The sequence below is a fragment of the Callorhinchus milii genome, unplaced genomic scaffold, assembly GCF_018977255.1.
Source record: "Callorhinchus milii isolate IMCB2004 unplaced genomic scaffold, IMCB_Cmil_1.0 Scaffold24, whole genome shotgun sequence".
NCBI lineage: Eukaryota > Metazoa > Chordata > Chondrichthyes > Chimaeriformes > Callorhinchidae > Callorhinchus > Callorhinchus milii.
Genome location: NW_024704765.1, coordinates 9,846,144 through 9,865,017, shown reverse-complemented (window position 1 = coordinate 9,865,017; position 18,874 = coordinate 9,846,144). Strand labels below are relative to the sequence as shown.

General features: G+C 40.9%; 1 protein-coding gene across 1 annotated transcript in view; it reads right to left on the bottom strand.

The window, feature by feature from the left end:
* Window positions 1–18,874, bottom strand: part of pex14 (peroxisomal biogenesis factor 14) — a 111,790-nt gene that overhangs the window by 17,543 nt on the left and 75,373 nt on the right. The window contains exons 5-6 of the mRNA XM_042343755.1: window positions 13,248–13,333; window positions 4,885–4,987 (exon numbers count right to left, since the gene is read on the bottom strand). Of these exons, the coding sequence (XP_042199689.1) occupies window positions 4,885–4,987; window positions 13,248–13,333 (189 nt within the window). The remainder of the gene's footprint in view (window positions 1–4,884; window positions 4,988–13,247; window positions 13,334–18,874) is intronic.

The window sequence follows — 18,874 nt, the reverse complement described above, 5'->3', positions numbered from 1 at the left end:
CTCTCAGCCACTACCCCCCGAAACTTTGGAACAGAAGTTGCTGGGAACACGCAGCAGATCAGGCAGCATCTATGGAGAGAGGAAAATGAGTTAAAGTTTCGGGTTCTGACGAAAGGTCATCAACCTGAAACATTGACTCATTTTCCTCTCTCCATAGATGCTGCCTGACCTGCTGAGCGTCCCCAGCGACTTTTGGTTTTATTATAAAAGAACCGAGTTGGTCTGGGCTAAGGTGGAGTTTGGGAGCTCGACAGTGTTATGTTTACCAACCAGACTGTCTAAGAACTTATACAGAAATTGGGACAATTGTTTGTAAACAAAGGAGGTTTTTAAACACGACAAATTCACCTTTACTAAAAAAAACGTGGAAATGTTCCACAGTTGAAGTAGAATAATCTCTTCTAAGTCTGCAGTTGAGACTAGGCTCTCAGAATAATACCAGATGTGCCAGAGATTGCTGCTGGAATGGCAGATGTGAGTGAGGTGAACATTCAGATTAAGCTTCAAACACAAAGTTCCTCTCTGGTTGTCTGAAGTTTGAATCGTTCAGTGTTGGTGACCCACAAGCCACGGGAACTTGTGACTATAACTAGAAAGATTAAATTCCCGGTTCAATTAACGTGCAAAGTGTTTCCATCACCTGTGGCCTAGGGAAAACTGTGTGCAGTAAGAGAGAGAACCTACAGTAAATAATGATCCTTGCAATTGATACAGAGTCTGATCATGTCCTTGAGACGTCTCAAAGAGCTTCACAGAATGTATTGTAAAGTGAATTGACTGTGTGTTTTGTGGGCGAAATGAAATGAAAATAAAAAAAAAGAAAGGATAATTACCCCCGGAAAGCGATCTGCCAATCGATTAACAACCGCTGTTTGCAGATGGATTTGGAAACCAGCATTTCACATAATGGGCTGAAACCATCCAAAGGAACAGGATTCACCCAAAGGATTCTTACAGTGGCTCAGCCAAAGGATGGAACCTTGGACAATAGAGCATTCGCTCCCCCAGTAATTTACGCATTAATACACATTATCTAATTGCTCTTCGGTTCACGATATTCAGCTTTGAAAAAAATCCTGGCGTTTCGCGAATGTGGTAATGGTGGAAACTGGATGTTCTGAAGGTTAAAACGTTATTCAGTAATTAAAGTGATTGATGAAAGCAAAATGCAAATATCTAAAAATATAAAAAAAAACAAAGTAGGAGAAAAAAAAAATCACAAACACTCATCTGAAAACTCCCGAGTAAGGACATGCTCTAATTACTAGGCTGCGGTTGCTGTGGTGAATCTTTTAAAATATTCCGAGTGGCCCTGTCAAAGAGCTGACACCTACCACGTGATAGGGTTGGCCATTTTGACCCTGCTCTGGTACTGTAACGGAATGCAAACAGGGAAATAGTGTCATTCCCCCGGCCAAACCAAACAACAGCCTTCACCCGGGAAAAACCCCCCCAAAAAACTCCCCAATCATTTTGTGGTTCTTCTGCATAAAAGTCCACAAACGACAGCGTAAGTTCATCTATACGCACACTTTGAAAAGCCGCATTTAGTAACAGTTTATATATGTCGATTAAAAATAATTATCCTTGCATTTGACATAATAATAATAATCCTTGCATTTGATATAGCGCTTTTCATATCTTCAAGACCTCTCAAATGGCTTCACAGAATATACCGTGAAGTGAATTGACTGTATATTTTGTGGGAGAAATATATAGCGCCTTATCACAGTTTTATACGGACACAGTATAGTAATGGGCGGTGGCTTGGATCAAGTGGTCTGACTCCAAATGTACAGCTGCTTTTGGCCCGTTTTCAATAAAACTGCGCTGTTGACAATGTCAGCTTATTGTTCTATTTGAACTCATTAAAACCACTCAAGTCTAATTGTCACCAATAGGTTTCCAAGTTGTATTTGACGACAAGTGTCCGGATGGTAAGCAGATGTAATGAATCTGGAGAAACAAGGTGGGGATAACTACTTGCTTAAACATTTCTCCACCAGGGCCTATTATGCTCATTCTCCTTGTGTGCAGGGCTTCTGCAAGGATGGACTCCAGATACCAATGGCCCCATCTACTTTGGAGAACAGAACATGCCCTAAAATTCAGGAGCTGATTATTATGGACCCCATATGAATCATCTCACTCCTGGTTCTCAAATGCTGTGGCATTGATTTGTCTCTGTGTTAGTCAGTTTGTGTTTTTCTTAGTGAAGAGGACATTGCTACAGAGACCAGTCTGTTGCAATGTGTTGGGGCGTATCTAAGGTTCAGTACTTAATCGCTGCTCGCAGTTGTACTAGTAACAAATAACTTTAATAAATACAATAATAATCCTTGCATTTGATACAGCGCCTTATTACGTCTTCGAGACGTCTCAAAGCGTTTCACAGGATACACTTAAAGCTTAGCGACTGCTTTGTGTTACAACTGATAAACAACGACGACAACTTGCATTTATACTCTCTCCCTCAATCCATCCGCCTTGCCCCCTTCCTCCCCACTTTCAAGTCCCACCTAAGGACCATTCCTTTTTGATCGTGCTTACGATCACCTCCCCCCCCCCCCCCCCCGGCTCGGGATCAGACTCCGCTCTGGGTCGCTACCCCACATGAGGGGCACTATATAAATGCAAGTTATTGTTGTGGTGGTCGTGGCTTGGCTCTCTTCACCACTACAGAAGATAATCCACCCAGTGATGGATTGTTTGTCGTTTTAGAACGAATTAAGGTGACATATTGATTCAACGCCTTGTTAGTATTTCCACAGATGCAAACACTTGATGCTCAGCCAAGCTTTCCACCTTTTGACAGTTTTCCAGGATTTCTATAGGGAAAGCATTAGACACGTCATCAACTCAGCAGCTCCTGAGTACTGTAGCCCTTGAACTTCTTGCATCGCCGTAAATAGTAATATTAATTCTTGCATTCGATATAGCGCCTTATCACGTCTTCGAGACGTCTCAAAGCGCTTCATGGAATATACTGAGAAGATTTGGGTGGTGGGTGGGTGAAAGGCTAGACAATAATAATATTATTAATAATCATAATACTTGCATTTGATACAGATATAGCGCCTTATCAAGTCGTTGTGACGTCTCAAAGCGCTTCACAGAATATATTGTAAAGTGTTTTGCCTGTATATTTTGTGGGCGAAACGTGGCAGCCAATTGCACACAAACGTCGTGGATTGAGTGACTAATTTTTTTTTAAGTTTTCCTTTTTTTGAAGGGATTATTACCCCTGGAAAAGCGTTCCGCCAATCGACTAGCAACCGTGTTCCTACTTACTGCTGGGTAAACAGAGGCGTGCGGAGTAAGTAAGTAAATGCATTCACTTTAATGGCAAGCGACGCAATGATGTTTCACAAACATTTCTGTTCCAAGCCCTTCAGGGTCTTTGAATAAACGGAAGTATCAACAAAGTCTTCATAAAAGGCCTTCAGGGTATTCCATTTCTTTATTTATACGCACATGATTTCTCCGCTTATTTTACAACTTTACAACTGGTGCGGAGATGTAAATTAATAAGAACCCTACAGTTAAGCTTTTCGGTTTGAGTGCGACAGTACAAAATGCTTCTGTAGACTGCTTTTGAATCTTCTGTGGTTTACGGCAACCAAACGTTTTGAGTTCATGTCCACACACTTGACTGATTGCTCATCAAATCCACTGAGAAACTGCATAAAATATGCGAGAAATTAAGCTAAAGGAACAACATTTCCCTTACTTGCCTGTGATGCATTGCATCAGGTATCTGAAAGAGCAATTTCAGTAATGGGGATTATCAGGAGGGTTTAATTATGCTGTGAAGCATTTTGAGACGTCACGAAGATCTGATAAGGCGCTATATCAAATGCAAGGATTATTATTATTATAAATATAGGAATTCCTAGGAATTAGCCAGATGTGAACCCCCACTCCCTCCCTTTCCCCCTTTGTAAATAAATATGTTTTAACACGCTATGAGGAAGGGTTGCAATGGAGGCAGCAAATACAGGGAGGGTGGAGGGCAGGGAGGGTGGCCGAAGTCACAGTCAGACGAGAGACATGCCTTGAAGGAGGCGCTATGTGGTTTAAATAGCACAGTGCCTTTCACGTTGGGAGGACGTTTCACAGTGCCAAGTGGGAGCCCAAGCTGGGTTTGAGGAGTCCTGAGGAGGGGGGGGGGCTGTTGTGCGTGTGTGTGCGTGGGGGGGGGGGAGGGGAGTGATTAAAAGCCTAATTGGACACTGTAATCTCATAATTTTGCCCACCAAAAATAGTTAATTCACTTTACAGTATATCCTGTGAAGCGCTTTGCGACGTCTCAACGACGCGATGAGGAGCTGTATCAAACGCAAGGATTAATATCATAACCCAAACTGTTCTAGAAACTGCAGTCATTTTGTAACCGAATCAATGGACTTGTTTGATTGCCTGACCAGGCTCGCTCACTCTCTCTCTCTACAGCCTTTTCACGTATTAATACCATGGGCTATTCCAGGAGCTCCCTCAAAGATGAATCTTCAGTGTTTGGAGAGAGTTCCGATTGAAAAATGTCACTTTCCCAGGAGAGAGTAAAAAAAAGGGGGAACTACACAATTTATCCTGAGGTATTTGGTCATTGCAACAATGTCAGTTTGGAGCATGTACAATCTATAGCAGAGAACCACCAAACCAGTCAGGTTGCCTCATCTAGTTAATATGCTGGGTCAAAAGCTTTTCACTACAACATAATTGAAACCTCACAGACAGCAAACAAGCAATTTCATAGGAAGCAGAAATGACAGAAGCTTCATCTTTTAATTTAGAGAGATTTACATAGCAGATAAATGAACTTCCCTCGCAGAATTAAAAGCGGAGGAAATTTAAAGGTAAATTTATGAAAGCATTAATCTTCACCTGTCTGTGTCATGGTCCCACTTAGCTCCGTAATGCCTGCCTCAATCCTCTGCAGATGCTTCTTGTCTTCTTTGCTGCCCAGTAGAACAGGCAGAATATATTTCTGTAAAAATAAAAATATTCCAATGGTTATTAATGGAAGTGTAGAGCAGAACTTACGTTAAGGTTTGACCAACAGCAACGATCTTGTTTTTTTTAAAAAGGACTGAAGGTGTGGGAAACAAAGATGCTGCAATAAGCAAGGGTTTTCTTAAGAAAGGATCGCGACTGTACAATCTTTCACACCATAGGACGGTGGGAAGATATAAATGGAGATTTGATCTAAATTTAGAACAAACAGCCCCCAAAAATCTTTTCCTCAGAGTGAGAAGTGCTTGGAATAATGATCAACCAACATAACATCAGGGTTAGAGATGCCATGTTAAGATTTAATGAGGTAGAGAGAGGGATGAGCTCTGATGTCTGAACAGCCCTTTCATAGGAACAGGAGGAGGCCATTCAGCCCCTCGAGCCTGTTCCACCATTCCAGTAGATTAGGGCTGACCTGTACCTCAAATCCAACTCTGTCATTGCTCCATATCCTTTCTCCCCCGCAACTTTGCTTAGTGCTCTCCTTTGTATTGTACCCACAACTGAGCTGCGATGTTTCATGATAGAACTAAGTAGCAAATGAAAAATCTATCGATTAGCAATATCATTTCAACGCACCAAAAATGTGTATATTTTTGCTTATGGTCCGTGAGTAGGGGCACCTCCTTCTTCCCAACCCCATCCGGCTCAGCGTCAGGCTCCGCCACTGTTAAGCGCTCCGAAATCTACCCCGTATGAAGGGCAACACAAGTTGGTTGTTGTTGTTGCTGGTGGTGCTCGTATATAGCTTGCAGGTCACATAGACTATTTTGGAACGGTTTGAAAACCAACCAATGCCAGACGCATCTCTAATTCTGCAAAGAACTCTTTGGGGCACTTTAATTTTCTCATTTCATTCTTACATTTTCTTTCTGCGGGCAAGTTCACTTTGGAAAATTTGCAGTTATTATGCGGTGTAAAGCAGGTTACGCTGTAAGCTGTAATAAAACATCCTGAACTCAGGTTAAGTAACCATTAGCTCAACCTAATTAATAAGCCAACTGCAAGGAACCAGCCCGTAGGAGAATGGAGATAAAGAATTAACACATTTTCTGTTTATACTCTATAGATTAACAGTAACTCTTGCTGATAGTCATGTTTGACCCATGGTACCAAATCTATTGGGTTTTCTTTTTTTGTGTGTGTAAGGTGGGGATACAAGATGCCAAGAAAGGAAGAAAAGCTGTGTTGACATTGTGAACATGCTGAATATCCATCAACACAGCATGCGTTAGGAGATTCCAATAGCCACTGACTTCAGAAATGTTTTTGAGAAGGGAAATAGGATTAATTTCTTATCCCAATGCTATTAGTAGCAACGTTGAGCGGGGCAATAGTAGTTTCGTTTGTCTGCCGCTCTGAAGTATTTGGAAATTAAAACTGCACTGTACCACTTAACTCTAATTGCCAATTCTCACCTTCAGATGAGAAACTCACCTTCAGGTCACCCCCCACTAATGTGGGCAACTTGCTAATGTGGGCAGTTTTTTTTTCTAGTCTTTCTCATTTCAACATTATATCACATAGTACAGTACAGTAACGTACACTCGCTTGTGAGATTGACCCACGAATGTGCTCAAAATCTCCTCAGTCCGTTTGCTAGCCTTACTATTGAGCTTCCACTGTAGTTTGATAGTCAAGTGTGCCATGTTAACACAGTACATTGAAGCACATGGAGCTAGGGTGTGGGTTTGCAGTTACTGTGCTCCATACTGAAGAGGTCCATTCCAGTCTTGCCTGCACTTTTGGTGCATCAGCAATCTTCTAAAGCCGGCACTCATCGCTACATGGGAACTGGCTTGGGACCAGCTTAATTGCATCCTTGTAGGCGAAGAGTGGTTCCCTACAAACCAAGATACAATAAAACTACCCAATGCATTTGAAGATCTTAAACTACAGAATTTGAAACAATGAAATCTGTGTCGTTGGGACAAAAATGATCATAACGGGAATCGAAAACAATCAGTTTGGTTAACAAGAGAACAATAGATGTCAGTAAACAATACATTACTTTACTATCCAATTTTTAGCAATCAATAGGAATACAGCTACTAACAGTATTAAGTGGTTGCTCAATTTTTTCATTGCCCGCTGTGCTTACTGAGAAGTGACTAATAGGACACTATGCTGTTTCTGATTTGAAGGTACATTCGAAGTTCAGTTTTGTTTACGACTGAACCTGTCTGAAATTGAATCTGCCTCAATTCACGTACAGGAGGCAAGATAACAGCACAGGAAAGGAAAGTGCTGTCTATCGAACGGATAGATTGGCGTGCCATTTCAAGGACACAATCAAGGCAATTCGAGTTCACGAAGAGAATATCGAAACTCAAGGATGATTTCGGTAGACACCGCACTTGGAAATTATGCCCCGTGACTCACTAGTTTTCTCACACCTGAAAGGAAATCAGGAAACTGGAACTCAACACCTCCATGTTAATCACTTGTCCCTTAGCTTTGCCCAAACTCAAAGCCACAGTGAATAAGAAGCTGTTGAACCATTTCAAATTACTGTAACCTGGCTTTATTTCGCCCCGTTTGACTTCAGAGCGAAGCAGTTAACTTGCGACACTTGGCTTTGTGAACCAGAAACAGAGTAATTTATTTAGCGGCCATTAGTAAAACCCCTCTTATATTTTTGGCTGTTTCATTGAGAGCGTGAGGAACCTTAAATGTTATAACAAAGCTCGTATCTTGCAGTGCAGCGACTATTGGATACATGGCTTTCGCAGGGCACACATATTGGCTGTCTATTTTGTGGGCGAAACGCAGCAGCCAATTGCGCACAGCAGTGTCCTTCCCACAAACAGTCGTGGAGTGAGTGACCAAATTATTTTTCTTTGTTTCTTTAATGTCCCAGCTAAGTAAGTTAAAAAGGACTGGATTCAGCTGTCTCCTCGATTGAAGCGATCTCTCAGAAAACCTGCCCTAGCCATTGTATGTTGCTCCCACACCAGCAAAATCCGGATTGTATAAGTCCCTCACAAAACAGGCACAAGTTTTTTTAAAAAACAAAATAATTGTCCACTAGTAATGGACTATTTCTTTCTAATTAAAAAAACACAGTAAACATACCTGGGAATACATTACTGCACCAATGAAAACCACATCCAAACTTCAAATAACTGCCTAAAAATGAACTCAATTTATAATCTGTGTAAAATGACACAGGATGTTACCTAACGGAACAGCCCATTCGGCCCAACTAGTTATTGACTTACTAGTCAAGTAAAAAGTGCAGTCTCTAACCATGTTAATTATAGTGTTTTCTAATTTCTTTTCAGACTAGACACAACTTGTCAACATAAGAATTTGAAATGGCGTAGTACGAAGCTTAGAAGGTTATACTCCACTCTTTGCAATCCAAGCCATGGCTATAGTTGTTTTATGTTGGAAAATAAAAGTTTGGATGCATTAATGTTGTTCAAACTTTGATAAGTGAGGTGTCTAGTTGTCTGTTGTGGCCCATTGAAGATTTTCATATGTAGGAAGGATCCAGGTCATCTCTTCCAGGCTTGACTGGTGTCAAACCACGTAAGCAAAGCTTTAGAGGATTAAAAAAAAATCTGAAGTTTCCTCCCTGGCACCGGTATTAGTGCATCTGTGGGATAGTTCTTTTGGCCTGTCTATCAGTGTTATGTAGGCACTGGCTTTCGCTGAATAATGCAATGAGAATAAGAGTAGGATTTTCATTCTCCTTCAAGCTGACAAAATATGTAAAGAACCCTTTGATTTCTTTATATAGCAATAATGTTTGTTTGACTGCGATGCCACTTTATTACAATTACACAGTGGCAATTTCACAGTGTGAAAATCACAACTGACTTTAAGATTGTCTGGGAAAAGGCTGGCTATACAAGAACAGTTATAATCAGTGCACAGCCGACACACAAACCACTTACTCATTTTTACCTTCCAAAAAGGCATGTAAAGTTCCAGGTGGTGGAACAGTGAACACACACACGTTGTCTTTGTGGAGTCCTGTAGTGTAGTGGTTAGCGTGCTCGCCTTACGAGTGAATGGACCTGCGTTCAATTACATAAGAACATAAGAGATGCTAGACGATAAAAGACCAAGGTCCATCTAGTCTTCCACCTTCCTGGCGTTCGCATAGTAGAGAGGGGCGAATCCTTAGACAAGTTTCCTTATTCCACATGCCTCTGTTTTTCTTGCTTTAAGTAGGAACCCAGTTGTTAGTCGATTGGCAGATTGCTTTCTGGGGGTAATAATAGCTCCAAAGAAAATGTGGTCACTCAATCCACGACTGGGGACGCTGCTCTGTGCAATTGGCTGCCGCGTTTTGCTCACAAAATACACAGTCAATCCACTTTACAATATATTCTGTGAAACGCTTTGAGACATCTCAATGGTGTGATAAGGCACTGTATCAAATGCAAGAATTATTATTACTATTTAAATGTGGTGAACTAAGTTTGAATGTCATCCAGAATTGATGAAATGAAATCAACCATCCTGCTGCCAACCCAGTACAGTACTGATGCCAATTCTGGTGACTGCAAGATCTTATGTGGAACGAGAATGAGGCTCAATTCAGTTCCTAGCAGACGCATCTGGCTTCATTAAAGAATAAATGTGTTAAAAGTAAGATTACCTTTAGTTGCTGGTCGAGCACCCTTGATGCACATATGTTGAAAGGCTATTGTAAAGTGATTTGCTCTTTCCCCCCATTGTAATGTGCCCTCTTAATTGGTTTCCTTTGCAACTTCTTTTCTTTATGATAAATATTAAAATAAAGTGTAGCCATCAAAGATAGGAGGTGTTAACTGCTGCTTAGATTTACAAGGGAAAAATGGAAAACTGCTGTGTGTGTGGTGGGAGGAGGGGGGAACATCCCACTGCAGGATGTCCAATGTCTGTGATCGGTTACTCACAGATTGTTCAGAAGCAATTTATCACCATGTTTCATTTTACCAGAAGAATTTGGTTTTACTGCCAATAGAAATTTTTACTTTTCAAATAATTTCAAGCCGACAGCACATTTCAAGTCACTTCCTGTATGGATGGCACAGGTGTTCGAAACTCCATGTGGTCAGATACTAATAAAATAGTAATCCCTGCATTTGATATAATAGGCCTCGTCACGTCGTTGAGACGTCTCAAAGCACAGGATATACTGTAAAGTGGGTGGATTGTGTATTTGTGGGTGAAACAGAGAGAGCTTCCTGTTCAGAGTTGACTTCCGTTTCAATAAAAGTTCCTTAATTGTCAGGACATCACGAGCAGAGATTACGCTGGGGCTTTCAACAGATCAAAACGGCAGATTTTAAAAAAAAAAAAAAAAATTCTTCACTCATTCTCTCCAGCTGGACTACAGTAACACAGAGCCAATCAACCCTCAATTAACCAAGTAAACATCCTTCATCTATGAAACCTACCCAATGCCTAACTGGGGTCGGAAGACATCACAGTCGAACTCCAGTTGTGCACCTGTCTGTTGATTGTTCTCATAGCCCAAACTCCAGTAGCCTAAGCAAATTTCAATCCAAATTTAATGAAAGATCAGATGGACCAAAAAAGCAGTTGCTTTGAATGTAATTGTACAGCTTCAAAGCACAAGCAGATAAACAAAGTCCTTAGACCAAAGTCTTTATAGACTGTTCCGCTCTGATTTCACTGTATGTGTGCATGTGAGCCATTGGGGTAGTTGCAAAACCACACAACGGTCACACAAAGGATCAAGTTAATCCAGAATTCTCCTCCTTCATTTAAGATTTAATCCACTTGACAATGAGCCATCAGTTCTCCTGCTGCAGTACGTTGTAAAGGTATCTGCTCCAAGGTGAATAATTCACCTCTCGTGTTCTTGTGTATATTCAGGAACAGTAAACATGATCTCATCTTTCGTCAATTCTTTCCCTGAGTTTCTTTATTGAAAACTACTGCAATTAGGTTCTTCTGCATATTGAACTTAGCAACTAGGGCCTAACCCAGCATCTGTCAATTGTTTTTGACATTGGTTTGATAAGGAGAAGCAAAAGCATAAAATAACCTCTAATCTGCACAGACCGAATGCAAGAATGCGCATGCTATCTAGTATATTGTTTTCTAATGATCTTTTACTATCTGAACCCATCCTGCAAAACAAAGTTAGACCCTGAAGATCAAATCTGCCATTCAATACAGTGGGCATCGTAAAGGATAGGCATGGGCCACTGTAACAGGTTGTTGAACCTGTTAAAATAATTGTTTTGACACTTAATCAGCTTTAAACAGTCTTGCTGAATTCCTTAGTTTCCAATTATATCTAATGCAGTTCTGAAGGGCATGCTGTCACAAGACAAGGATGTGTACAATATTGTGTCTTTTGACTGCACCCAAAATAAGAATCCAAGTACTAAATGGCTCCAAGGAACTATAATAAAGCGATTGGGAAAATAATCAGCAGTAGGAAGCATTACATCAAGGGAGAAAACGTGAACACAAGTTGGCACAATAAGAGGCTACATAACCAGCTCCGACTGAACGCAAGTTAGAACATTAAAAAAAAATCTTTCTTACGTACATTTCAAGGTCATTTAAATGATACTCCGGTGTGTGTTTGTGTGGGATAAATGACTTCTGAGAAAACATGAACAGCAACTTTGCTTTGTCGCTTTTGTTAAAATGTCCTCACAAGAATGGTTTACAGTAATGAAGTGGTTGCAACTTTAATAAATGGAAATTAATGATTTAATTTAACTGCATTGTATTCCTGGTCTGGTTGTTCCCGGTTTGAATTGTTTCAGCTTTTTTGTTTGAAAGGCTGTATAGAGATTGTTAGGCTGAGGACATGAAGGTGACTCGATATTAACAATAACAATTTGCATTTGTATAGCGCCTTTCACTCAGGTTAGTGACCCGGGGCATTGAATAAGAAGTGGCTGGAAGCGCTGAACATTGAGAGGGTTTCGGATAAAGAGCTATTTGATTTGTTCTCATCCTTCCAGAATACCAACTCCATCCATCACAACAACTTCATAAAAAAGGATTGGGTGTGGATCCTTGACTGTCAAGCGGTTTGGGACGTCCTCCTGACGTGAAAGGCGCATTACAATATCATTTGTTGTTGTTTTTGGTCTCCACCAACGTTCTTGGTCACAGTTGCACCTGCTAGAGGCTAACTAGCTCCACCCGCATAGTTTGCCATTGATAGCGCTGTCTGGCAAGCTTTCCTGCTGTCCAGCTGGGACCACCCTAACCGTTAGGGCTTTGGTTTGCAGGGTTAACGGGAGCTGAGGACGATGCAAGATATGGGTAAAAGAAGAGAAACATTTACAAAAACGAGTGCGTCCTAGAACTCAGAAACTCCCAGGAAAAGGTCATTCTGCAGGGTTTGCTCAAGCACTCCAGTTGACAAAGGGTTTTAATGCTTTATATTCAGAATACTGCTTAGCACAATACGATCAGACTGATTATAATTAAATTATATAAAAAGTCTTGAGCGTTTGAGAAAAAGTCAAGGCACCATGCCAATCTATTGTTGCTGGATTCCTAAAGTTAGCGTAGGAGTGCCCACTACTGCATTCCTTCAGCATTTCAATTCCACACCCATCATCCTTATAGAAAAGGTGATGGCTCCCTAAATAGTCCTGAATAGTATTTAACTTGCACGGAAAAACAAGCAGATTTGGGCATCAATTTAATATAATAAATCAAATAATAATCCTTGCATTTGATACAGCGCCTTATCACGTCTTCGAGACGTCTCAAAATGCTTCACAGGATATACAGCAAAGTGAATTGACTGTGTATTTTGTGGGCGAAACGAGGCAGCCAATTGCGCACAGCAGCGTCTCCACAAAGAGCCGTGGATTGAGTGAACACTTTTTTTTTAAGGGATTATTACCTCCGGAAAAGTGAAGTGCCAACCGACTAACAACCGGGTTCCAACTTAAAGCTAGGTAAACAGAGGGACGTGGAATAAGGGAACTTGCCTAACGTTTCGTCCCAAAGGAAATATTTCACTCAATGGAAAGAATCTCCAACAATTCAGCACTGGAGAGCCGGCCTGGACTGTGAGCTCAAGTCCTGATGCGGGGCTTGAAACCACAACCTTCTGACCCGGAGCCAAAAGTGCTACCAACAGTGATATTGTTCGACGTACAAACAAAAGGCAACCTTTAACACTAGCCGTCTCTGGGTGAACCAAGACTCTTAGATAGATGGGATAACAAAATGATAGGAAGGACACTTAATACCTTCTGACAAATGTGTACAGCAAATTCCTACTGTACCTTGTATAGATGGTGAAAGCCGAACGCAATCCCGGTCATGAAAATCGCTAAGGCGCCATATTCCCGCCACCTGGAATTCGGAGAACCTACAAAGCAGCAGCACAAAGGGGCAAAAATGATCAGTTGATATAAAAGAAATGGCAGAATTTTTTTTTACTATAACTTCTATTTGATGCACAAAACTGTTCCCATGCAGGACTTCGGGAAGAAGTTAAATACAACTTCGGAGACAAGCGCAAGGAGAGAAGGGGCCGCTTTAATTTTGATTGAATTTCAATTTGGAGGCCCGATATCCCTTGGCACGATGTATTTTAATTCAGATCTGCAGATAATTTGGATTCAAACCAGATTATCAGCCCGTCTCAAAGTCGCGATGCGCTTATGTCAACTTGCCACTCGTCCAGTGAAAATTAAAAGATTAATTTTAATTTAATGAATTCATTTCCCCCGCTCGTTTGGAAAGGAGGGAACGGTCCAATAAATCATCCATTCAAAATTGCGGGAAAAAAATTGTTATTACGCTAAGTAAAAACACGAATGAAACACATGGAATATATTTTTTTCAATGCATTCCTTCCCCACAGAAGAAACCGAACCATAGAAAACTTACAGCAGAGAAAGAGGCCATTTGGCCCATCGTACCTGTGCTCTGACAGAGCTATCCATTTAGTCTCTTTCTCCTACCTTCAGCCGGTACTATTCTATATTTCTCCTTTTCACATATTTCTCTATGTTTCTCTTATATGCCCGACTGTCCAGCGCCTTCGGACGTCTTCCCGACGTGAAAGGCGCTGTAACAAATGTAATTTTGTATTGCAATGGGACTATTTTACTGCAAAAGGGCTGCACACAGTAGATGCTTGGGTGAGTGGGAGTGGATTATAGTGCTCTGATCCCAATTAAGGGAGTTGGAAAGAGACAGAGGATGAAGTACTCTGTTGGGAGGTTTATCTCCTGCCTCTGCCTTTGAGGGAGAGTGTTCCAGAGTTTCGGGGCATAGCAGGTGAAAGCACGACAACCAACGGTGAGGCGGAGGGTGCGAGGGACGAGCGGAGGCCAGTGCCAGTCGAGCGGAGGTGCCAGGGCGATGGATTGGGGAGTGAGGAGGTCGGAGAGCTAGGGAGGTGTCAAGAGAGTGAAGGGATTTGAACACACAATAGTCCAGCAGCTTCATCTTATTCTTACTCTCTGCTGCATTTATCTCCCCCATTGGCCCAGACCTGTTAGTGCAGGATGGGATGGTGCAGGGAGTTCCGAATCCTGCTGGTCTCTGCCACCGTTGCCTGCCTCTGAGTGCCGGTTTATTCCGCGGATGCCCTCATTATGTCGTTAACAATAAAGTATTTATTAATTGTGTAATTAGCCAATCCTTTCATTTGATTGTTAATTGCACGATTCAGAGCCACCTGCATTTCTTTCCTGTAACACATGCGTTTACACAAGGAGCATAATCCAGACGTTAAAACATGGTTTACATGTGGCACATAATAGACTCCCGATGTACTAAAGTGAAGCAGCACAGACGCTTATATTACACCAGTTATAGAAATAACAGAAACTAGCAGAGGAGGATCTGCAACTTCAGGCAATATTGCTTGGACAAAAGCACAAGGTTAAATACAGCTGAAGATTTCCATGAACTACAGATACAGTTATTAGATCTCATTTAGCAATTCAATCTAAACCTAAACAAAAAAAAACTGGGTAACTGGGTTAAACTCCCACCCACTCCAAAACATACAATACTGCTGCAGCTCAAAGAGAAATGTCACCACATTCAAGACTCACCACAAGACTTTCCTTTGCGCCTTTAACACAAATTGTTCCCAAATGATAACATCAGCTCTACGCACATTTTGAAGTCAGAGAATATTTTTTCAAACAAAGAGTTTACGGTAAGTTCTGTAAAAGCGCTTTGAGCCGTCTCGAAGACGTGATAAGGCGCTATATCAAATGCAAGTATTATTGTTATTATTTGTGACTGCTCAACTCTAGAAGTTCCATTGATAATGCCGTTATGACACTTACCAACAAAACACACATCCTCAGCTTTTGATGTTACATTTATCAATTTGGCCAAATTTATCAATTACCAAAACAATTACCAAAGAATATTCCAATTTGAATTGAATGTGGATTTTTGTTTTAATATAAAAATACATCTTAAAATGTTTTTTTTACTAATTACCGAAAATGGACCTTTTGCAACTGGGAGAACTTGTGGCTTTCCAATTGTGTATAACAGAACTGAGCATAATTCATTAGTTTTGATTGTATAGTGCACATCAGTTATTGACTGTGCCGTTAGTAAAAGAATAAATTCCATTTACATACAAACCGCAACTTATTCATGTGGAAATCTCCAGGATTTAGTGAAAAACTGCTGCTTTGTAAGGTTTGGCCTAAGGTTGCAGTGTTTAACAGTGCTGATTAATTTTAAAGATGTTCACTTAAACGAAAACTAGACAATCGAGTTGCATTTACATCTCGTTCAAGTGTTACGAAACCCTTTGAGATGCCCGCTGATTGTGTTTCTCATAAACATCTGAAGCACAACTACCATGATTTGATCGGGGTAGATTTTCCATAACCTTCTGGGTGTCTCTATACAATAAAGTCTTCAAGGCCTGAATGAGTCAGATTTACACCCTTTTATCACCTCATGCAATCGTACCTACTACAGACAAATTAACAAACATAGTTTTTGGACACTTACGGGACATATTACTGCCAATCAAAACCGATGCATATAACTTTTCATAGGGTTTCTTTAATAATAACTAGATGAAGTGTTTGGCTCACTGTAGGGGGGCGTTTCATTAAGAGACTTCCACCAGTATAACAATTGCCAGAATTATTTTCTATATGTTTGTAATTACTAAGATAAAGCTAAATTGGAGAAAAGAGCCGAACTGAAGTATTTTTCCATTTGCAACATCCGGTGATCCACTGGAGGATTTTAACCCTATTCTTATTTGTTTTATTTCAGCGAAAAAGTTCTCCAGGGGTTAACACGGCAAAGCAAGCGTATGCCAACAGCGGGCTATTACTTTAATTATCTTTTATGATTATCATAAGATACTCTACTTTGATTAGAATCTGCAGCTTATAAGAAAAAAAATCATAAATATTCATAATCAAAAAATCGTGCACAGAGACATTCAGACTTTAAAAACTCGGCTCGTAATACACATACACACAAACATAAAAAGCAAAGCTGAAACAAAACTAAATTTTCCTCAGTTGTCTCTCCTGAACTCAATCTTACTGGCCTTGGATTTAGAATCTATTACAATCTGTACATAACTGGAGTCTTGTAGCGTTATTGGTGAGAGCACTCGCCTCGCAAATGAGAGGAATCGGGTTCAATTCCCGGGCAGGGTGAAATGTTGGGCAAGTTTCCTGACTCCACACGCCTCTGTTAACCGAGCATAAATAGGAACCCGGTTGTTAGTCGATTGGCGGATCGCTTTTCCGGGAATAACAATCCCTTCAAAAAAGAAAAAAATTATAATTTGGCCACTCAATCCATGACTGTTAGTGGGACGCTGCTGTGCGCAATTGGCTGCCGCGTTTTGCCCACAAAATACACAGTCAATTGACTTTACAGTATATTCTTTGAAGCGCTTTGAGACGTCTTGAAGACGTGATAAGGAGCGATATCAATTACAAGGATTATTATTATAAAATGTGCATTCAGTTTCCTGCAGTTTGTTTTGTCGAACCAAACACCCACTGCATCTTTCGGGTTCAGGTTTTATTCTGTAAGTCAACACTTAGCTTACCAAACACGATTAAAATAACACAGGTGATGACAGAAATCTGCTCTGGGCAACTCATTTCTACGTTGTTTTAAAACTGTTCAAAAATATTGCGCTCCCCAAGAAAACCTTTCCCCTTGCTTTACGTAAGTAAAGAATACATTTCTTCAAAATGATCCCGAAAATGAATTATTAACATGAAGGCGTGCATCATTGTAATTAAATGTGAAAAGGAATGAGGAGGCAGGTCACAGCTATTGGTGGATAATCAAGGCTCCACTATGTATGCAATATTTGCTAACGTGAGAGATATTCTGCTCCCCCAGGGAAACAGCTCACCTCATTCAAGGCCTCCGTGAAAAAGCCCCGGCTGATATCTCAAGCGCACAAGGTAGGGGAGGGGGAGAGAGGGAAAGGGGGAGAAGGCACCTATTTGCCACGCTGTTATTTGTTCTCCTTTGTTCAGTATTAAGAGTTTGACATATTTTGGCAAATTTAAAGCAAATTCCTTGCTTGCACCCACAAAATCAAACGGGTGGTTGCAACTCATTATAACAACAACAACAACAACAACAAGATTCCATTTATAAAGCGCCTTTCACGTCAGGAGGACGTCCCAAGGCGCTGAAATAATAATCTGTACACTGTACAGAAAAAAATCTTCGACCTTACTCCACGCTCTGTTTGCCGAGCAGTAAGTAGGAACCCGGTTGTTAGTTGATTGGCGGATCGCTTTTCTGGGGGTAATAATCCCTTTGAAAACAAATAATAATAATAATTTGGCCACTTAATCCATGACTATTTGTGGGACACTGCTGTGCACAATTGGCTGAAATGAAGAGGAAAATCATGTGTTAGAACATGTTTAACCTATAGGATTTTATAAAAGCTACTAAAATGGTTTATATAAATGCAAAAATCTTGAAAACAGCAGGTTTTTTTTTGGGGGGGGGGGCGGGGGAGGGTTGAATTTAATTAAGGATTTTTTTTCTTGCACTCTAGGTGAAAACTTGTATCAACTAGTCAGGCTGAACGAGACGGCCAGTAAATAATCACATGCCAGAAAATAATATCTTGCGTAATAAATTACGGCTACAAATAATTCAGGAGCTATTCATCAATTTTATTTTCAATTCATGCAAAGTCGTGCTTCTCTGGATTAATCATAAAGAAACATCCTTTATAGCATTCGCGGAGCACGTGACACCGTGTGTGGGGGCGTCGGGGCTGGGCTGGGGGGGGGGGCGCAAGGTTGCTGCACTCTGCCAAAAGCACGGTGATAAAACGTAAGGAACTCGCTCACCTTGTGCCTAAAGTTAGCAGTTTCGAGCATTGGTAGTAAAGTTCTAATGATCTGCAACACATTTGGAGTCGACACTTTTCAATATCGGTCGTGTAAAACTCCTGACTGAACCGCAGAATTTTACAGCGCAGAAAGAGGCCATTCAGCTCCTCGTATCTGCCTTGAAAGAGCTAGAACACATCTTGTCCCACTCCCCTGCCCTTGATGCTTTCATATTATTCCCACATCATCTTTTATTTCAATATTTTCCAAATTATTTGTCCAATTCCCTTTTCTAATAATAATACTTGCATTTGATATCGCGACTCATCACTGCCTTGAGACGTCTCAAAGCGCTTCAGAGCATATACTGTAAAGTGAATTGACTCAGCCGCCAACTGCGCACAGCAGCGTCCCACAAACAGTCACTCGTGGATTAAATGACCAAATTATTCTTTTTATTTTTGTGGGAAAGGATTATTACCCCACCACAAAAGCGATCCGCCAATCGACTAGCAACCGGGTCCCTGCTTACTGCTAGGTAAACAGGGGCATGTGGAGTCAGGAAACTTGCCTAAAATTTT